The following is a 23371-nucleotide window of genomic DNA, read 5'->3' as shown; positions in this document are numbered from 1 at the left end:
ATTATTGTCATTTTACAAATGAGGAAACTGAGCTCAGAAATATCATTTGTTGAAAGCAACTGTGGGCAGAGCTGGAATTCCAACTTGGATATGCCTATCTTTAAACTGCCTGCTCTCTTTTGATATTAATTTGTAGTTTCTTTATTTTGCATGAATCATTAAGGTGCAATTTTCTATGAGAGTTATTGTGAGTATTAAGTTGAGAGGGTCTACAAAAAGAGACTGGCTCATTATAGACATTCAATTTTCCCTTTCATCAATCTATTTTTAACTTTATGAATTTTAAAATATTTAATTGATAAATAAGATTGAATATAATCAAGGTAAAAAAGGTAATGATTTGATATACACACATATTGTGCAATGATAGCCACAAATTAATTAACACATCCCTCACCGTTCCTGCTGTATATTAGACCCTCAGAATGTGCTCATCTTGCAACTGAAAGTTTGTATCTTTTGATCTTCTCTCCATTTCCCCACCCTGAAGCCCCTGCTAGTTTTACTCGCATCAACTGAGATTTCCAGCTACAAATTGCCAGTGATTATGTAAAGTAATATACTCTATAAACGGGTGACACTAAAATGTGTTTTAGCCCTCTTTTAACTTTAACTCACTTAATTATGATGCATCACTGGCATTATCCAGGTGCATATTACCCATCAGCTTCTGCCACTGTGAAGATAATCCTATGAGTAGCCGAAATAGAAACCTTGTTTAGTTTACCACGGAATAAATAGCTAAAGATTAAGTATTCCAAAACACAAACCCAAATTCTTATTTAGAATATGCATTGCCTAATATTTAACCAGTTATTTGATAACAGCCATTTGCAAAATTGTCTTATTTGTTGCCCAATGGTTACCTTTCATCAACGGTTCATTTCAGAGGATTCATCAGGAAATAACATTGCTTAATATCTGATATTTTATTAAGCTTTATTTTAACTACTTTCTGTCCGACTAAAATTCTTGGCAATATTTACTTTACCTAATTTCCATATTGAAATTATTTGAGGAATACAAAGTATAAAAAAAAGTTAATCGATTTTATTTTTGGATTAAGTAGGTTCCTTATAAGGCTCCAAGCTTTTGCCACACTGATGTGGTACCATTTAGAACTGTTTATACTGAACTGGCAGCATGATATATCAACTTGTACTGAAGGAGGTTGCTAAGGAAATTATTCCCAGTTCAAATCGTGTGCACCTTATGAAGACATGTGAGCAAAATATATTTCAGTTCTTAGGAACAAGAATTCTTTTATTTAAAAAAAATGCATTCACGGATTGAAGATTGATGGCATATATTTTGATTGTTCAACTGATTGAATTTCTTTCTTCATACATGCTAATAGGACACTCAAAATAAAATTTTCAATTCACCGTCATAATACTAGTAAACTATTTGTGCCTTAATCTTATCTATAGCCTCATCTTATTTTTTTTCATATTCTGGTTACTTTGTTTTCCTTAAATGATTATTATTTTATCTGTGTTATAAATATTTTGCGAGATGTATAATTGAATAGAAAAATATCCTAAAAACATAAATGTGAAACTACATAAAGAAAAACGAACAAAAATGTATTGCTGGAATTTTTCCTTTGACAAATGGTATAGTTCATAACATATGCTTCACTGTGAAGAAAATTTCAAAGAAACTTATTTGAAATATTGACCTTGAATGTTTCAAGGTCAAGTCTTTGAAATATTAAATGCTAGTAAATATCACTAAAACCCCTTTTTAAAAAAATATGCTGAGGTTTATCTAACGAACCTCATTGCTAACATATTGCATGACTCAATTTGTGACAGAAACAATACTATACAAGCATGAATAAGAAAGTGAGGACAGATAAGTGTAAAGAGTCACTAACATACTTTTTAGTTTATCAAGGTATAAATGCTAGCATCTCATATTTTCTAACATAAAATCACTGTGCTTGATCACATATGCTTTATAAATTATTTATTAAAAGGAGAGGCAATAAATATAATATTTTACCACAAGAAAATAGAAATGTCTAGTATTAAAAAGTTTATAATCCTGTATTTGAAACATAATGTATATTAATTATTTCACAAAAAGTTTCCAGAAAATATTTTCCAGAAACTCAAGAAAATGTAATTAAAAAATCCTTTAAATCTAAAACCTTTTAAATTGAAAATCCTAGTCTTTACATTAGAATTTAAAACAATAAAATTAGATAATGCCAAGATCATGGTAAATTATTTTAATTTTTAATTTTATTTTTAAATATTTTTCCTATCAAGGCTATCTCCTTTTGGGAGCTCACTTTGAATTCACATACCATTCTTTCATTGAAATTGTTCTTTCTGGCTTTCATAAAAATAATAATATACACTTATTGCAGTATAAAACATTTTTTATTTGTACTATTATTTGTACTACCACTCCTTTTAGGAAGAATATATATTAATTTAGGACTCCTTATTAAAAAGATTTATGAAACTATTCAAATTTTTCAATACAAGTGCCAAAAGCTAAACATTCACACCCCATATCATTTTTATACCAGTACCATGCTGTTTTGGTGACTATGGCCTTATAATTTGAAGTTGGGTAACGTGCCTCCAGATTTGCTTGCTTAGTCTTGCTTTGGCTATTTGGGCTCTTTTATGGCTCCGTATGAATTTTAGGGTTTTTTTCTTTCTAATTCTGCAAAGAATAATGGTGGTATTTTGATGGGAATTGCACTGAATTTGTAGATTGCTTTTGGCAGTATGGTCATTTTCATGATAATGGTTCTACACATCCATGAGCATGGGATGTGTTTCCATTTGTTTGTGTCATTGATTATTTCTTTCATCATTGCTTTGTAGTTTTCCTTGTAGAGGTCTTTCATGTCCTTAAAGTATGTTACTTTATGTTTTTGCAGCTATTGTGAAAGGGGTTGAGTTCTTGATTTGATTCTCAGGTTGGTAACTGTTGGTGCACAGAAGGGCTACTGATTTGTGTACATTAATTTGGTATCCTGAAACTTCGCTAAATTCATTTACCAGGAGGTTTTTGGATGAGTCTTTAGGGTTTTCTAGATATATGATCATGTCTTCAGCAAATGGTGACAGTTTGACTTCCTCTTTACTGATTTGGATACTCTATATCTTTCCCTTGTCTGATTGCTCTGGCTACGACTTCCAGTACCATGTTGAATAGCAGTAGTGAAAGTGAGCATCTTTGTCTTGTTCCAGTTCTCAGGGAGAATGCTTTCAACTTTTCCCCATTCAGTATAATGTTGTCTGTGGGTCTGTCATAGATGGCTTTTATTACCTTAAGGTATGTCCCTTCTAGGCCAATTTTGCTGAGGATTTTAATCATAAAGGGATGCTGGATTTTGTCAAAGGCTTTTTCTAAATCTACTGAGATGATCATGTGATACGTATTTTTAATTCTGTTTTTGTTGTATCTCACTTTTATTGACTTACATCTGTTAAGCCATTCCTGCATCCCTCCTATGAAAAATACTTGATCATAGTGGATTCTCTTTTTGATATACTGTTGGATTCAGTTCTCCAGTATTTTGTTGAGAATTTTTGCATCTATGTTCATCAGGGATATTTGTCTGTAGTTTTCTTTTTTTGTTTTGTCTTTCCCTGGTTTTGGTATTAGGGTGATACTGGCTTCATAGACTGATTTAAGGAGGATTCTCTCTTTCTCTATCTTTCAGAATAGTGTTAACAGGATTGTGACCAATTCTTCTTTGAATGTCTGATAGAATTCATCTGTGAATCCATCTGGTCCTAAACTTTTTTTATTGACAGGTTTTTTAAATATCATTTCGAGCTGGCTGCTTGTTATTGGTCTGTTCAGAGATTTTATATCCTCCTGGTTTAATCTAAGAGGGTCATATATGTCCAGGAATTTATCCATCTCTACTAGTTTATGTGTGTAAAGGTGTTCATAGTAGCTTTGAATAATCTTTTGTATTTCTGTGGTATCAGTTGTAATGCCTCCCATTTTGTTTCTAATTGAGATTATTTGGATCTTCTCTCCTCTTTTCTAGGTTAATCTCACTAATGGTATATCAATATTATTTATTTTTTTCAAAGAACAAGCTTTTTGATTCATTTATCTTTTTTTATTTTTTGTTGTTGTTTCAATTTCATTTGGTTCTGTTCTGAAATTTGTTATTTCTTTTCTTCTGCTGGGTTTCTGTTTGGTTTGTTCTTGTTTCTCCAGTTCCGTGAGGTATAATCTTAGATTGTCTATTTGTGCTCTTTCAGAATTTTTGACGTAGGCATTTAATTCTCTGAAATTTCCTCTTAGCACTGCTTTTACTGTATCCCAGAGGTTTTGATAGGTTGTATCACTATTATCATTCAGTTCAAATAATTTTTTAAGTTCCTTCTTGACATCATTGTTCATACAATGATCATTCAGAAGCAGGTTATTAATTTCCATGTATTTGCATGGTTTTGAAGGTTCCTTTTGGAGTTGATTTCCAATTTTATTCCACTGTGGTCTGAAGGAATATTTGATATAATTTTGACTTTCTTAAATGTACTGAGACTTGTTTAGTGGCCTGTCATATGGTCTGTCCTGGAGAATGTTCCATGTGCTGATGAATACAATGTATATTCTGCAGTTGTTGGGTAGAATGTTCTGTAAATATCTGTTAAGTCTATTTGTTGTAGAGTATAGATTAAGTCCATTGTTTCTTTGTTGACTTTCTGTCTTGATGACCTGTCTAGTGCTGTCAGTGAAGTATTGCAGTTCCCCACTATTATTGTGTTGCCATCTATCTCATTTCTTAGGTTTAACAGTAATTGTTTTCTAAATTTGGGAGCTCCAGTGTTAGGTGCATATATATGTAGAATTGTAATATTTTCCTATTGGACTACTCCTCTTATCATTATATAATGTTCCTCTTTGACCTTTTTAACTGCTATTGCTTTAAAGCTACTTCTGCTCACTTTTGTTGTCCATTTGCATGGAATATCTTTTTCTACCCCTTTATGTTAAGTTTATGTGAATTCTTATGTGTTAGGTGAACCTCCTGAAAACAGAACAAACTTGGTCAGCGAATTATTAACCATTCTGCCACTCTCTCTTTTCAGTGGAGCATTTAGGCTATTTACATTCAATGTTAGTATTGAGACATGAGGTACTATTCTATTCATCGTGCTATTTGTTGCCTGCATACTTTTTTTTTTTCATTTTGTTACTGTTGTATAGGTTCAGTGAGATTTATGCTTTAAGGAGGTTCTCTTTTGTTGTATTTTGAAATTTTGTTTCAAGATTTAGAGCTCCTTTTGGCAGTCCTTGTAGTGCTGGCTTGGTAGTGACGAGTTATTTCAGCATTTGTTTGTCTGGAAAAGATTGTAACACTTTCAAGAGAGTATCAGCTGCAGTCCTATAGAGAGGATGCAAACTTGCCTAGGGACACCTGGTTAAGTACTCAAGTTTCTCAGACCGTGGGCAGGGCCACAGAGCACCTAAGACATTATAACCTTTGTCTTAGGCCACCAGGTAGGGTAGAGAAAGACCACCAGGTGGGGGCAGGGATAGGCATTTCTGAACTCAGCCTCTCCTTAGGCAGCAGGTCTTGCTGTGACTTTTATGGGGAAGCAGGGTGTGGTTCCCAGTCCAGTGGAGTTATATTCCCAGGAGGATTATGGCTGCCTCTGCTGAGTCATATAGTTGCCAGGGAAGTTGGGGAAAACTGTCAGTCACATGCTTCACCCCACTCCCATGCAGCCCGCGGTCTTAAGGGCCTATCTCACTCCCATTGTGCCTCCACAACAGCACTGAGTCTATTTTCCAAGCAGCCAGTGACCAGAACCGAGAACTTGCCTAGGACCATGAGCCTCCCATTGAGAAAGCAAGCAGACTCATCTCAGGGAGCCTGTGGTGGTGACTGAATTCCTTCAAAGGTCTGTGGATTCTCTCGGCTTTCCTGGTATGTTCCTGCGGTAGTTCTTGGAGCAAAGGTTCATGATGTGAGTCTCCACATCCTGCTCTGTTCATCCAAACAGGAGCTGCAAGCTAGTCCTTCCTCCCATCTGCCATTTTAATCTTGTCTTCTATGGTCTTTTAAAAAGTTAATCTTGGCCATTATAGTAAGCCCTACTATAAACTACTCTGATAAGACTCTGTAGCCAAAAATTCATATGCATTGTCTTTAAGAAGTATTTTTTCAACCCCTTTAATGATTTTCAGTAATATAAGCAGTGGAATATAATGATATCATTATTTTACTTTTCAGACTTTTGAAAAATTGCTTTTCTTTTATTAAAACCATAATTTTTGAATGTTTAACACTAATTGTGCTTTTTATCAATATCAACTATCAATTATGAGCTTCTTATAATCAAGGAAGGTCTTTAATTATGTTGCTTAATAAATAAAATAAATGGTATAGAACCAATTTCACCAGAAATTCTTCTTCCTCAGCTAAAGTATATAAACACATATGTTTGCTGCTTTTCAAAAACCACATAACGTGGAATCTAAAATGAAATACGTTTTCAAAAGACATTTTATTAAGTGACGTTAAACAATCCAAAGTCATTCTAAGTAATATTTTATTATTAGAATTTCACTTCAAATATGCAAACTAATACCATTTATCTTGTGAACAATTTATATCTCAGTTGATTCATCAAGTACCCTGGTTTGAGCTTTAACTAAGCAACCTACACCTTAAAGTTGACTCAGGAGATTCATTGGAAAAATTATATCATTTTTGTTTAAAATAAATTAATGAAGTACACAGTAGTATTATTACTTTGTAAAGGAGAGACTAAAGTTTAAAGAGGTTGATTTTGTCCCCAAGTAAACACACTGAAATAAGTCTTCAGATATTTAAATCATTATTTTCTCATCATGATGGTTGACTACCAAACATAACTGAGACTGCTATATTAACTGTAGTGTTTTCTAATTGTTGCTTTAAATTTTTACTATGAAAATCTTCAAAAATACACAAAATAGAGTATTGTAATTAATTCATGAACTTTTCACCCCATGCAACTATTTCCCAGCTTTGATAATTTTTAAGAATTTGTCTACTTTGTTTCATCTATTTCCTTACTCATACTTGTTGGTAAAGCAAAGCCCATATACCATATTGGTACCACCACACCTATCTCTATAAAAAGTTTTCCTGAAAACAAAACAAAACAAAATACCATTATAACACCCAATAAAATTAACTATACTTCTGCAATAACAGTCAATCCTCTAATTTCTCTGATTAACTCAGAAACAACTTTATAGAAAAAGTTTATATATTTCAAATAAGTATACCAACAAGAATGTCAATTGCATTTGCCTCTTTTAACCTACAACTCCCACTCCTCCTATTTTATTATGCCATTTATCTTTTGAAGAAACCAAACCATTAATCTTGCAGAATTCCCAAATTCTATATTTTGTTGCCCACAATCTTTTCATGACATTTAATATTTTCTCCCCACCTATTCCAATAATTCCTGTAAAATTGAAGTTTGAACTATTTGAATAGATTATTTCTTCTGAGAGGGGAATAGGAAGGAGGGAAGAGGACAAGAACACTTCAGAGGTTGTGTTGTTGTACTTCAGTCAGGATTGCATCAAGAGAGGCAAAGTATATAGTTATTACACTTTTTGTGATGTTAGAGAATTGATCAGTGGGTTTGGTTTTGATATTCCCCATCTAACCCATCTTTGAAAAGAAAAGTACTCTATCAACAATACATCCTTACAATCAGGTGGGCATGGTGACTCAAACTTGTAATCCCTGCACTTTGGGAGACTGAGGCAAGTGGATCTCTTGAGCCCAAGAGTTCAAAACCAGCCTGGGCAACATGGTGAAACCCTGTCTCTATTAAAAATACAAAAATTGGACATGGTGGTATGCACTTACAGTCTCAGCTACTTGGGAGGCTGACATGGGAGAATCACTTGAGCCCAGGAGGCAGAGGTTGTGGTGAGCTGAGATCACGCCACTGGACACCAGCCTGGGCAACGGAGCCAGACCTTGTCTCAAACAAAACAAAACAAAACAAAAACAAAACAAAATAATATATCCTTACAATAATGCCATAGCAGATTTGGATAATGTCCTCATTCTTTTTAATGACTGTTTGTTATACCATTGCGTATTCAACAAGTATCCTATTGATGGGCATTTCAGGTGCTTCCAATATTTTTCCATTATAAATATTTTGTTTCCATTATAAGTATATATATGCATGTACTATTTTGTCTTTTGCCAGTATCATAGAATTAGATATCCAGAAGTTAAGCTGTCGGATCTAAGTTGTAAAAACCATCTGCATAAAAGTGTGAAAATCTACATTTTTAGAAGGGTATCTGTCAAATCAACTACAGGAAAAATGTACCAAGAAATTTTTATCCTAAACTGGTATTCAACTGAAAAAATTTTAAATGCAGTTTCTTGTTTAGTATTAGCCAAAATAGAGTGTAAGAAAATATCAACATTGTTATTGCCTTCTTTTGACAATTGTTAATATGGTATTATTCATTAACCAAATATACTACATAAATGAAAATTCATCATGAAGTTTTACAACTAAAAATAACTACAGAGGTTATATCTAATTTCCATGAGTTAAAAATAAAGACAGTACCATATAAGAGACTGATTTTCTAAAATGTATGCAGTAGGTCCCAAGGTTCTAAAGCGTTAGTTTAATGCTATATCCACTTGAAAATGACTATGTTAAAGGGATCATTAGGAACAAAAAAAGTAAGTGTAAAAATTTACCTTTGCTGTCAAATATCTACATTTGAATGGACAACCAATAATTCCTATAACCTACATTAAAGAGAGTAATTCCAGAATTTGAAGACATAACATTTTATGCTTTAATATAAATTTAAATTATTACAAATATATCAGGCTCCCTCAAGTCATTCAACACAAACTTATTTACCTCCTGTAAAACTCTGTGTGTGTGTATATGTTTATGAATGTGTGTTTGTGAGTGCTACTGGTAATTATTACCTTTGAGGTCAACCTTATTGCATTAACATTAACCTATATAGGAAGTGGCTAAGATTTGGAACAGTAATTCTTGGATCCACTAAACTTCCATTTGGTTACATAAAATAAATGAAAAGTGAAATTATAATTATTGCTTTCTTCCACAAAACAGAAGAAAATATTAAACTTTTTGTTACATATTTAAATAGAATATTTCCTATTTTGGAAAGATATTTTGTATAGTTTTTCTTATTTATAATTATCTTCCAACTGGATTTATATTTCCATAAAATACTTTAAAATCATTTAAGGCACCCAAATTAGGTCTCCATGGTACCTAGCATGTTCTTTGCTATAGACTATAAAAAACCGAGGCCTGAAAAGACTGAGGGCAGCCTTAACAGTGTTTAGGCTATCAGTGAAAGTTACTGACCAGGGTAGGAGTTGTATTATATTATTCATCTGTTTAACACCTACCAGAAGGGTGAAGATTCTGTTCCTCTAAAAATTCAAGATCAAGCATTAGATCATCTTCATCCAGTTCACAAGATCCCAAATTATTCAAAACATCCTGAAGAAAAATCAAAACCAACAATTAGAAACCAAAACACTGAGTAAATGAGGAAATACTCATATGTAGAAGCCATGAAGCAAAAATAAATTCCAAATCAGAATGAAAAGTTTTAACTGAATCTCAGAAATTATTTGACACCTATGGACTTTAAAATTATCAGTTCAATAAAAACTTCCAAGACTTATTCCAAAAATTCTTAACTTTTCCAATTATCTGCACATTCACTTTTTTCTTTTTAGTGACATGTATGTAACTTATTAAATGGAAGTACATATGGGCAGATATGAAAGATATTAGAGGTCAGGAAATGATTTCTTGTTATGAGAAATACAGGCAAGTGTTTATTTGAATAAAAACTTATTTAGTGATATTAAAAAGGAATTCGCTCATTGCAAAAACACAAAAAGTATATACAAGTTTTTCAAATAGAAGTCTGTGAAATGAAACTTCAGTTACTTTTTCTAATATTTATATTTCAAATGTAAGTAACATTCTTCTAACACATTTAATGAACTGTTTTTCAAACAAATTTTGTATATTGTGACAACTGTGAAATATTAATCTAGACCATGCTTGGAAGTGAAAATTTGGCCACCATTTTCCAATTATTTGTTTTACATTAGGAATAATGGGCAGGAAAACAATCTATATTAATTAGATTAAAATTAATTATTGACTTGCATTATACCATAATATATCAGAACTGAGATTACGTTTCCTATTTTATTTTCAAGAGGGCAAACAGCAAAATAAACTAGAAGGCTACACTGAGAAGTCTTGAGAAGAGATGGTAATGTTCTGAGGAGCAGAGGGAGGAATTGCTGAGGAAAGAATAAAGTCCTGATTTGTATATTTGTATATATATAAATGAGTGATAAGTATATTAAAAAAAGTAAGAACTTATGTTTAGAGACTAACAATGAAATAACAAATGTACAAAAAAACAGAACATCAAAAAACCAGCCTAAATACTAAATGGTGTCATGCCAACTCAGGTCACTTTTCAGCTAATGAGAATGTTAGCATAATTTGTAGTTAAAGTAGTTTAAACTAAACTAAAACATCATCATAAACTAAATATCATTACGGAAAGCTAATGATATTTTCAAATGGACAGTGAACACTTTAGTCCTTGGGATTAAAAGTAAGGACACTGGGACTTTTAAATAAACCACTTCTTCTTTAACAATTCAAATTAAACATTATTAAACTTTAAAAACATGTGTGATCCATGAATAGTGCACATACCATGGTTTGAAAGGTGATCAGCATACCCAAATCTAAGTGTTTCTTTCTCTAAATGAAGGTAATGAATAATTTAAACTATAAATAAAATCACTTGTTTATTGGAAGCTCTGTTCCATACAGTGTCAGCGATAGTCCAGTGAGAATAAGTTACTTATCTATATACATTAAAAAATGAGAAAATATAGGCAGCAAAAGATAAGCTGTCATACTAAAAATGCAAAACAGAAAATTAAAATAACAACAACAACAACAAAACATAATTGAAGTTGTGGAAAAAGAAAAGTTTTAAAAGGGAGATTTTTGTGAAGATACTGATATGAGTGTTCATCAAACACACTATCCAAATGAGAGAATCTTAATCTGGTAGTCAATAATATATTAAATACATTTTATAGTGAAATCATAGTAATTCATCCGATTTCAAATTGGGGTAAATAATTTTACATTTGGATTTTGAATTCATTGGATTTAATTGTATCCTTCCAAAATGTATTTAAAAACCTAACTCCGAGCACCTTAGAATATGACTCTATTTGGAGACAGAGCCCTGAAAGAGAGAATAAAGGTTAAACAAGCTCATATGGATGGGAACTCCAGTGGGACTGGCATTCTTATAAGAATAGATTAGGACACAGACAGCACACAGAGATAGTGATGAAGACACAGATATGTGACGAAACACATGAATTCACAGAGGGAAGGAAGATATGCCATTTGCAAGCCAAGGAGAGAGGCCTCAGGAGAAATCAAACTGGCCATCACCTTGATCTTGGACGTCTAGCTTCCAGAACTGTGAGAAAACAAATTTCTGTTGTTTAAGCCACCAAGTCTATAGTATTTTTTTATGGCAGCCCTGGCAAACCAATACAACCAACAAGACTTAGAAAGCAGTGAAGGACAGAACAAAGGAAATAAATGAATGTCTGGCACATGACTACCATTTTTTATTATACCAAGTGAGGACATCTTAGACATTGTAAACTTCTAGAACAAGGTTTTCACAGCATTCTTCCTTTTTAATTGGAACCACCCTACCCAATCCACCTAGCTATAAAAGGAGCTACCAGATTCTTACATGAGCCAAACTCCTTCTCCTTGGTGAATGGTCCAAGATGGCCATCTTAACCGAACTTGGTGACCAAAGTCCCATCCCAGAAATGAAAAAAAAAATTCTCTGTCTGGTGATACATACTGCAAGATGCAAAACACTGTCATCACAGGGGCTATGGATTTCATTGTGTAGTCAAGACCAGCCTAAGCCTACTTCAAAAATTTAAAAATGTCATAGGTAGGTCATCTTGTTCCTGTTTCCAGCAGTTCCTGAGATCCAGAGGCATACATGATGGTGTCAAGGTGGTCGTTCAATCCCTTTTTGAATTCTGACAGTTAATACATTCACCCACAATTTGAAATAAAATTTTAAAATATTTAATTTTTTAACAAGGAAATATTAAAATCTCTGCCACTGCTATTCTAACATTTCATACAGGACGGCAACACCAATAAAGTGAATGAATTAAATTTGGAAAATTCACTACATTGTTCTCATTTTATTCTCCTTTTGTAGGTAACACTTGACACTTGGACTAGCAGGGTTTCATTTGCCACTGGTCTAGATGAATTGCTTCCTAAATCCACTTATTTTAAATTGTCTTCCTTTGATATTGTGCTTACAAAGCAACTTTCTTGTTACTGTAGAGGAGAATCTTTGAAGCTGGTGAAACCTCATAATAAAAGAAGAGTAGATGCAGCAACATGATATGTTACAGAAAATAATCAATGGTGAATTTATAAACCTAAAAACATCTTTTCCAGATCTCTCCCTAAAAGACACCAATAGCAGCAACAGTCCTTTTGCCGGCGGCTAGCACTGATATTGGTCAATCCTAGCCGCTGGATACTTGCTGCCTAATATCTATTAATAAACAATGTTAATAAAAATCAAGGTCCTTTACTTATCAGAGAAAGGGAAAAGAAAGAAAGAAAAGAAGAAAGACATAAAACAGGATGTTTCTGGGACAATCCTTTTGTTGCCGAGAAAACAAAATTCACCTAAGAAAATAATTAGTGGCTGTTTTCAAAGGCTAGATAAGGAAAGCTACTTAGATGGCTTCTCCCTAGGTAATCTCTGGCAATATAAGCATGAAGAAAAAGTAATCAGTATGGCTAAACAGAATAATTTGAGACTGTTGAAGGTTAGCTTTTATCCTAGAAAAGAAAAAATTAAGGATATAAAAAGGTACTGCTAATAAAAAAATACAAATTGAGTAGAAAATTGTTAATTTAAATTGGTTTTATAGTTTAAACATGAGTATTTTGTTTTTCTTATTATACGTATGTTTATAAACTGTAGTCATGTATTTCTTTCTCTCTGTAGAGCCAGAGATCTGTAAGTAAATGAGTAGTACCAAAAGTAGTTCTGTACTAGGAATAGAAAAAAACTGTTTAGCACCAATGGTCATATGTAGGAATCAGGTAAAAAAAGAAATCCAGCAATTAATCAACACTAATGATGATACCCCAAATATAAGAGGGTGCAATTATGCATTTCAGACATTTGATAAATTAGCAGAATGTAGAAGTAGAGTGATAACTAAGCAAAAATAGTTTCTCATCTCCTGGCAGATAAAAACACTAGACAGCCCTACATAATAAAGAAATAATAATGAAAGTCCATGAGTTTCTGTTTGTTTGTTTTTGTTTTTTGAGATGGAGTCTTGCTCTGTCGCCCAGGCTGGAGTGCAGGGGTGTGATCTGGCTCACTGCAACTTCTGCCCCCTGGTTTAAGCAATTCTCCTGCTTCAGCCTCCAGAGTACCTGGGATTACAGGTGTGCACAACCACGCCCGGCTAATTTCTTTTTTTTTCTTTTTTTTTTTTTTTGTATTTTTAGTAGAGACGGGGTTTCACCATGTTGGCCAGGCTGGTCTTGAGCTTCTGACCTCATGATCTGCCCGCTTTGGCCTCCCAAAGTGCTGGGATTATAGGCGTGAAGGTTTTAATAATGTTAACATAGCAGGAACAAGAAAAGTGATAAATAACACAAGCAAATGAGATTTAAAAAGAAAACCATTTTGTGATTTTCTTTTTTGAATTTGCTGTATATTCAGAGAAACTTCAAATCCATGATACCGGCCATAATGTTGGACTTTGCTTTTACAATTAAACTCTACTTGTTATGTGCTCTTATGTCTTTTTTTTTTTTTTTTTAAGTTAAAGCCCACCTTTTAATTTTGTGTAATATGGGTTATTTCTGGATTCTCTATTTTTCAATTTGTGTACGAATCTACTTTACACCAGTACCATATTGTTTGGGCTACTATAGCCTTGTAAATTGAAGGAAGGTAATGTGATGCCTCCAGATTTGTTCTTTTTGCTTACAATTGCTTTGGCTATTCAGGCTCTTTTTGGTTCCATATGAATTTTAGGATTGTTTTTTCTAATTCTGTGAAAAAATGATGGTGGTATTTTGATAGAAATTGCATTTAGTCTGTAGATTGCTTTGGGTAGTATGTTCATTTTCCCAATAATGATTCTTCTAATCCATGAGAATGAGATGTTTTTCCACTTGTTTGTGTTATCTACAATTTGTTTCATCAGTGTTGTGGAGTTCTTCTTGTAGAGATCTTTCACCTCCCTTGTTAAATATATTCTTAGGTATCTGGGAAAAAATATTTCCAAATGACACATCTGAAAAAGAACTAATATAGAGAATTTACAAGGAACTCAAACAAATCAGCAAGAAAAAAAGAAAAAAAATCCAATTAAAAAGCGGGCAAACAACATGAATAGACATTTTTCATATACAAATGGCCAAGAAATACATGAAAAAATGCTCAACATCACTAACCATCAGGGAAATGCAAATTAAAACTACACTGAGATCATGGGGTCAGGAGATTGACACCATCCTTGCTAGCACAGTGAAACCCCATCTCTACTAAAAAAATACAAAAAACTAGCCAGGAGTGGTGGTGGGTACCTGTAGTCCCAGCTACTCGTGAGTCTGAGGCAGGAGAATGGTATGAACTCGGGAGGTGGAGCTTGCAGTGAGCCGAGATCGCACCACCGCACTCCAGCCTGGGTGATAGAGCGAGACTCCATCCCCCCAAAAGAAAACTACACTGAGATACCATCTTGCCCCAGTCAGAACGGTCATTACTAAAAAGCCAAAAAAAATTAGACATTGACACAGACATGGTTAAAAACAAAAAAAAAGGAACACTTACATACTATTGGTGGGAATGTAAATTAGTACAACCTATATGAAAAACAGTATGAAAATTTCTCAAAGATTTAAAAGTAGATCTACCATTCCATCCAGCAATCCCACTACTGGGTATCTACACAAAGAAAAATAAGTAATTATGTCAAAAAGACACCTGCACTTATATTTTTATCACAGCACAATTCAAAATTGCAAAGATACGGAATAAATCTAAGTGTCCATTAACGGATGAGTAGATAAAGAAAATGTGGCATATATACCATGGAATACTACTCATCCATAAAAAAGAATGAAATAATGTCTTTTGCAACAACATGGATGGAAATGGAGGACACTATCTTAAGTGAAGTAACTCAGGAACAGAAAACCAAATATAGCATATTCTCACTTATAAGTTGGAGCTAAGCTATGGATATGCAGGGCCATACAGAGTGGTATAATAGACACTGGAGACTCAGAAGGAGGAATGGTGCAAGCAGGAGTGAGATTTGAAGAATTATCTATTGGGTACAATGTACACTATTCAGGTGATAGGTACACAAAAAGTTCAGACTTCCTCACTATACAATTCATCCATGTAACCAAAAACCACCTGCATCCCTAAATCTATTGAAATAAAAATTAAAATGTAAAGTGTGTATAAGCCTGGTCCATTAGTGGGTCACAGAGAAGGCTTGGATGACTGGAATAGACAGGAGAGGCTCCAAGAGAAAGTTAGAGAGCAATACAGGGCCTAGGTCTTGTAATACCTTTCAGGCCAGTAAGAAGTTTAGAAATCACCAGAATGTAAGATATTCAGATACTCACGTTAGGAAAATCTCCTAGCCCGTTCTGCTAAGAATGCATTGCAAGAAAAAATTTCTACATGGATCCTAACAGCCAGAAAGGCATACATTGTTTTAAGAATAAAAAATGAGGGTTCGAAAAATTAAACAGCTTGGCTGGGCCTGGTAGTTCACACTTAATCCCAGAGTTTGGGGAGGTCAAGGTGGGAGGGATTGTTTGAGCCCAGGAGATTGAGTGCAGCCTGGGCAACATCGCAAGACCCTGTCTCTACAGAAAAAAAAAAAAAAAATTATAAAAGCCAGGCATGGTGGCATGGCACAGGCTTGTAGTTCCAACTACTCAAGAGGTTTCAACAGCAGGATTGATTGAGTCCAGAACTTTGCAGTTACAAAGACCTATTATCATGCCACTGTCCTCAAGCCTGGGCAACAAAACAAAATCACATATTTAAAAAAGAAAAAAAAGGAAGAAAAATTATATAGTTTGCTTAAGGCCATAACACAAGAAAGTGGCCGAACCAAGATTTAAATATATATATTTTTTGGCCTGAAGAATACAACTTTCTCCACTAAGTTTCTCTTTGTGTGTGTGTGTGGCCTTTGGTAATACTGCAGGTAAACTTTTCAAATACTAAGAGTCATTTCTTTTGAAGGTTGCTAGCATTTTTCCAGATGTTTGAATATACGTGAGTCTGCACAGTTTTGAAAGCGAAGTTTTGATTTCTTTCCTTATGACTTCCCAAACAGGTATGCTCTCATTTTTACTATTTGCTATGGAATCTCAAAGATGTAAACTCACCTATTGGGCTGTGATTCTTTTTGCTGTAAAGTGAGGGTAAAGTTGATGGTATTATTCACGATAATCTGTAATTCATTTTGCCTATCTGTAATTCCTTTGGTATTCAAATGATACTTTGTTTCAAAATTTTTTTAAGCCTAACCTTCCAGATTTTACTTGACATTTTCTTTGTTTTCCACAGTTGCAAATTTAGCCAAATTTCTCTTTTATTTACCCTAACATCAAGGTCTAATATTCTATGACTTTTATAAAGATTCTCTCATTGGCTACGGTCAACATTAATTCCTTCTCATGTGATCTCATATTATTCTCACTTGTATCATTCATTTTAAAAGATGCTATGGTGTATTACTCACCCTTTGCAGCTCCCACAACACCTAGAACAGCCTTGAATATATTAATAAATTCATTCAATCAATGACTATTTATTCTGGACTTACTATTTGCTAAGTACTGTGGAAGTAACACATGGTCTTGAAGTATGCAATTTAATACTTAGCAATAAATTGTTGAATAAGAACACTCTAATACATAAAATATAACTTTTTTACTTAACGACAAATCTGTAGTTTCTAAAATAACTTTGTATTTCATTCATTAAAAGTATCATATTGGTGTCATGTTAGGAAGTAATAGAATTACACTTACTGAATCATTTTTCTATTAATGTACTTTGTATTAAGGTACACAGAAATACAACCTCACAGGCAGAAGTAGCACACCATAGGCAATTACAGAGTACTTTTGTTTTTCTTGTAAACTAGAACTTCCCATTCATTGGAAAGACTAACTTTATATTCCGTTTTTTGAAAAGAATTATACTTCAATTACTAAAATAAAATCACTGCTACATCATCCCAGAGAAAGAAGGACAAACATTGCAGCAATATTAAGATACACACATGAGTAGTTTGGAAGTACTTTATTATCAAGAGGAATTTCTTTAGTGTTAAAGTACCTACTGATTGGTTAAGGTACAGAGTTCTATTTCCTAGTCTTTGAAGGATTAGTTTAAAACACACAATACTGACATATACTCTATAATAAAACAAACACAAACATAAATATATTCATAAATATACATGTCAATATTAATTTCATCTAAAATGTAGAGAACAAAAAATATTATTAGGGTAAAAAATAATTGCAGCAAATGAAAGTCAAGATAAAATAGAAGTGGTTCATTTCTTTAGTTTGGCATGTTTGCTAACTTAACTATTTGATATAAAGATTTTCAAATTAATTTATCCCACTGATTAGATCATCACAAATGTTTTTATTTTATCCAAATCACTCAACAAAATTAGACACAAAATTGAAATATTGCATCCTGTCTAACCATTCACATTAGTTTTTACTGCATCTAACTAGACTAAACAAATCTAGGTGGATGAAGTACTCCATAATTAATGGAAATCTAGTTCAGTACTAAAAACCCACAGATACAAACCAGTCAATTCAAATTCATTAATATATAAATTAGTGGAATTTAAAAAATGATGATTGAAGGTAAATAAATAATGATGAATATTAAAAAATAGTAAGTTTGGAGAAACATCAATTAAACAAATTGAATTTTTAAATGTAATTATAGTTGTGTTAAAATTCATATTACTGTAAATCATTTTTTCCTCTGGCAACTTATCAACCCTTCATTCTCATGATTATGGACTAAGATTTATTTCTATGACCATTACTCTGGAATGCATTTATTAAGTGTATTTTCCCCCCTCTTTCTTTCTTTGCCTTTACAGCAACAAGATCATTACATTTGTGAAATAAAGTGACCATGATTAATACTGTGTACACCATGGTATTCTATGGAATGAAAATATTAAAAACAAAAACTTCTCGATAAAGTTACATACAAATTTGTTTGCATTTTTTAAATATATACACCTATATATAATATAAAATAATACGTATTCAGCCTTTTGTAATTAGGCTTTATACTTTTACAAAGCTGTTGTTTTCACCATTTTCCCATAAAATATACCATTAGTTCTAAAATATTCTGACTTTTCAAATTTGTTTCACAAATCTGAGAAAAATCTTGCATAATTATGAAACTAAAAAGTCTTTACATCCTAAAACGAATAATCCAAAGTAATTCAGGATGTTAAAATGAAGGTCTGCCTGGTCATTCCCTTCTGCCCTAATTATCCTGCATATTAATTATCACAAGGGTGGGTAGTGGGGGACGATCAGTACTGGTTTCCCAGGCTTGCTTTCAGGTCATGGCCACTCTGCTCTCACTAAGCAATCTTTGCTCATAAAAGGCACATGCTTTAGCATTGTTAGTTCCTCTGTTCTTGCTACATTCATTGAAGATTTTGACACCGGCTGGGCCAGTACTCCTGGGTGCCATCACTGTCCAACTCTGGTCCAGGCTAGTGCCTATCTTTGTGCTCCCACATCATTTCCTGCTTACTTCTGATCTAGCACACAGCCCTGAATTGCAGTCAGTTCCTGTTTGTTTCCCTGATTGGACTATAAGCTCTTTGGGAGCAGGGAGAAGAAACACAGTATCTTGAACTTCTTAAATGAATTAACTATTAATTAGACGTCTGTCCCTAAGGAGGTCACTCCATCGTAAATGAAACTCTAAATCTCATCTAGAAATTGAAACAAATTGGGAATTATTGTCAATTTAAAGTTTTAAAGGTATGGAAAATGACAACTTTTCTTTGCGTGGCTAGATCCAGATAACAGAAACCTGAAAATAGTTGAAATATTTTTCAGAAAATACAAAGAAGGCAAATTTACTAAGAAAAATAAGGGAATATATAACTTGCATATTTACAAAGTCAAACTATTTAAATGTATTCTGAGTGACAAAAGCAATTTCAGTTGAGGCTAAATACTGTATCTTTCCATATATAATGAAAAAGCAAACAATCAAAAATGAAGGTAAAAGTATATGAAGACACCAATAATGATAATATCATATCAAATGCTTTGAACATAGTTAAAAATCATTAATTACTTAATAATTAGGTAACTAAAATATTACCTTTTAGGATTTATCAAAATGAATACCTGAAGATTTATTTAATTTATATGTATTTTCATAAAGAGAGAGGAATTCATTTTATTGCTTTCTCACTTTAGCCACATCATACATCTGTCCTCTGAAGTATCACTTATTTTTGTTCACCACTCTTCTGAGACATTCACAATGCTTACCACAACTACTAGTGTTTTTATTATAGTCCTGAGAAGATCTTTAATATGGTTTTGATCTGTGTCTCTGCCCAAATCTCATGTTGAATCGTATTCCCGAATGTTGGAGGTAGGGTCTGATAAGAGGTAATTATATCATGAGGGTGGGCTTTCTTATGAATAGTTTAGCACCATCCATCTTGGTACCATCCTCATGAAAGTGAGTGAGTCTCCTGAGATCTGGTTGTTTAAAAGAGTGTAGCAATTCCCCCTTCTCTTTCTCTTGCCCCTGCTCTAGCCATATGAAACATCTTGTTCCCCCTTTGCCTTCTGCCATGATTGGAAGCTTCCTGAGGCCTCCCCAGAAGCAGAATCCACTATGCCTCCTGTACAGCCTGCAGAACTGTGAGTCAATTAAATCTCTTTTGCTTATAAATTACCCAGTCTCGGGTATTTCTTTATAGCAATGTGAGAACAGACTAATACAATATCCCATTTCTTCTACCATATCATATATATCCCAGTGTCTGTGGAAGTTAAATTGCCCTTTCTTTATTTCACAGATTTCCATCATACCATCTTAACTCTATCATCACCAATCCTGCCTCACTCTACTGGGCTAATGGCTCCTCTATGATATACCATTTTTTCCTTCTCCTATAATCAAAATATTCTATCTTCTATATCACCATTAATCATGTGGGAAAGCATTGCAATCACTGATCCCCAAGCTCCTTGACAAGTGTCTGAAAGTGTGCCTCACATGGTTATCTAACATGAGGAAAAATTTATTTTTGTTGCTTAAACTCAGAGCCTCCACTATGTCCTATAGATGGACATCAACCTCCATATTACAGACTCCTTTGGAGTTATGTTAGAGCCATGTGGCCAGGTTTTGACCTTAAAAACATCCGGTATAAACCTTTAATACTATCTTCCCCTGTCCAGATAACTCAGGAAATCCACGCATTAAAATGATGGGAGTACAAAATGAGGAAAGTTTGGCTCTCTGAGTCACAATATAAAAGAGAGCAGTCCTGAAGAGCTGCTGAACTCAACTGAAATTTTGTGTGAGCAAGAAATATATCTGTGTTGCAGTTAAACTACTGAAATTTTTCATGATTTACTTCTTGGCATTATATAGCTCAGTCCATTCTAATAAATTTTCACTCTGTTTTCACTCCTACCTGATATGCTCCCTATTCTAATCTTGTCTTTAAGTTCTGTTACTTCCTGATAATTATTTTTCTCAAAGAGACTACGTAGATGTGTGTTCCTGTTCATGTCCATGAACAATGGGACATGTGGCAAGAACTGAGTTACTATATATTTAAATTAGGGGATAAAGTACTATTCTCTGTAGAGAGACATTAACAACATAAACTCATATGGGAGAAGAATTCATGTCTCAATTGTAAAACAATCTAAGGTATCTGCACATTTATATGTACTATTTGGCTAAAAATAAGAACCTAAACAACTATGTCAGAAACCAGGTGCCAATTTATAACACTAAACTATTTCTTGATTTATTTATGCAATTCTCAACTTCAAAATCAAATACATTGTCTTAGGCATATTTGACATATCACAGAGTTGCCAGTTAAATAAGCTTATGTCCTCAATGCTGCTTCAGTCAGATCCAGTCTTAAATTGTAATTTCCAAAAGCCACTAAGGATATAAGGATTAACTTCACAATGCAATTAGAAATCTCCAAACCCACTCTATCATCTGCCAATATAAGTACAGCATAGTGAAAGGACACACAATTTATTATGAAATTCTAATTTTAACTCTGCAACCTAGCCTTGGGTCACTTACCCTCTTAAAGACTTAAGCTTTTTCTCTGTGCAATAGAAACAATCAATTCTGCTTTTCTAGCTCACATTTGTTGTTAAGATAAAATTCTGAGAGAAAACTATAAAGTATTTTACAAATACAGGTCATTAATTATTGTAGTTTCCAAGACAGGTACAGATTTTAGTTCTATCAGAGCTAAAAATAGCTGTTTCATTTACAAGCACTGAGTTTACTGAAGACAGAGGTCAGATTAGTGTCAGCAGACCTAGAATTATCTTGAAATTATTAAATTCTAAACAACACCATAAAAAGCTGAAAAGCATTATTCAATAAATAGTACATGTTCCATAAATACTTGCCAAATGAATAAGGCAATGAATGAATGAATGAATTTGTGGACAGGGAAGAAATAAAAACTAAATGACTAGGAGAATTGGAGATGAAATTTTAAAATGGCAACAACAAAAGACAAAGGCACTATTTCTATAATTTACCCCAGCTTCATAATAAAAACACATTTTTTAAATAAATGACAATTATTTTCTGTGAAAATTTTCCACCCACAGTTAATTTCTCTAATTAACATTTATTTCCAATTATGTTTTGTTAATCTCTATAAAAATGCTCATCTCAGTTATAATCATATCTATTATGAAATATTACATTGAGTTACGTTGGGTTTCCTATACCTTAGTAAAACATAATATTCACGAGATTGTTAATTAATACAATTTTAGTAATATTTACGTCTCCAAAAATAAGGCATGTATTTTTTGGTTATTTTGTTTAATTCAATCTCTTAGATACTATTTCTTCAACAAATTAATAGATTTTGATGTGCTACTTATATTTTCCTTGGAGACCACTGTTCTTTGTATTTACATGTTGCTGGCATAATCTATTTTCCATTAGAATGATTTAGATTCTGCTGCACATATTACACACAATTTATCCAGTACTTCTACCTAATTATACTGGTGTTATACAGTGTTGATGACTGTTTGATACATGTTCAGATTTTAAATAGAAGGCATTTTATGAAGCCAAATTTCAGTAAAAATGAGACTTTATTACCTAGTCATAAATGTTGGTGGAATAGAATCCCCTCTCTGAAAATTAGCTTTAACAACACATTAATGTTATTTTATAACTTCAAACATAATGTGCCTGTGAAGAACGTGTGTGAAGTGCCTGAAATTTTATCCCATCTGTAAGCTATTTGTCTACCATGATTTTGTGTAGGCTAGAAGAAAACACAAAAATCCTGGTTCAGACACAAATAACTTTTCTAGATCAATAGCAATAACCACAGTGACAGCATTTTTAGGTGCCTGTTCCCTGAGTGCCATTTTCGCAGGTAAACACAAAGAACTAGATGATATTTGCACATGCTCTGGGTTGTGTTACAGGAGACAAGCACTGTATGTGTGGTGCAGGTGACATGCAAACCTTTGATGACTGGCAGTAACCATACCTGCTGTTCATTCTGGAGGGAGACATTATTTCTACCTTCAAAGTCTGTTCACTGCACAAATATCCTTAAAAATATTATGTGAGTGCCTCTGCTTGCAAGAAGTGAAGTATGAGAGATCCATGGAGAATTGTGTCTGTAATATCAAACTCTCTTCTATAGTGTCTTAACTTTTGGAGAATATTCCCATGACTGCATCACCTGTCAGCCACTCTGATTAATGTGACTGACAGAGGCTGGGACCATATCCATTCAATTTATTCCATAAAGCATTTAATTAAAGCTACACAGAACTGTGAGCAGCAATAAGAGACTGACTTGCAGAACTGATCTCAACCATGTCCCCCAGGG

The 23371-nt window shown here is 33.4% G+C and overlaps 1 protein-coding gene across 2 annotated transcripts in view; it reads right to left on the bottom strand.

Annotated features, from left to right (window-relative positions):
• Window positions 1-23371, bottom strand: part of CCSER1 (coiled-coil serine rich protein 1) — an 870293-nt gene that overhangs the window by 594288 nt on the left and 252634 nt on the right. For both annotated transcript variants that reach the window (XM_033214831.1, XM_033214832.1), the window contains exon 4: window positions 9431-9524. In XM_033214831.1, coding sequence (XP_033070722.1) covers window positions 9431-9524 — 94 coding nt within the window. The remainder of the gene's footprint in view (window positions 1-9430; window positions 9525-23371) is intronic.

The sequence above is a fragment of the Trachypithecus francoisi genome, unplaced genomic scaffold (genome assembly GCF_009764315.1).
Source record: "Trachypithecus francoisi isolate TF-2019V2 unplaced genomic scaffold, Tfra_2.0 Lachesis_group1, whole genome shotgun sequence".
In the NCBI taxonomy this organism is placed as follows: domain Eukaryota; kingdom Metazoa; phylum Chordata; class Mammalia; order Primates; family Cercopithecidae; genus Trachypithecus; species Trachypithecus francoisi.
This window is presented reverse-complemented; position numbering and strand designations above follow the sequence as displayed.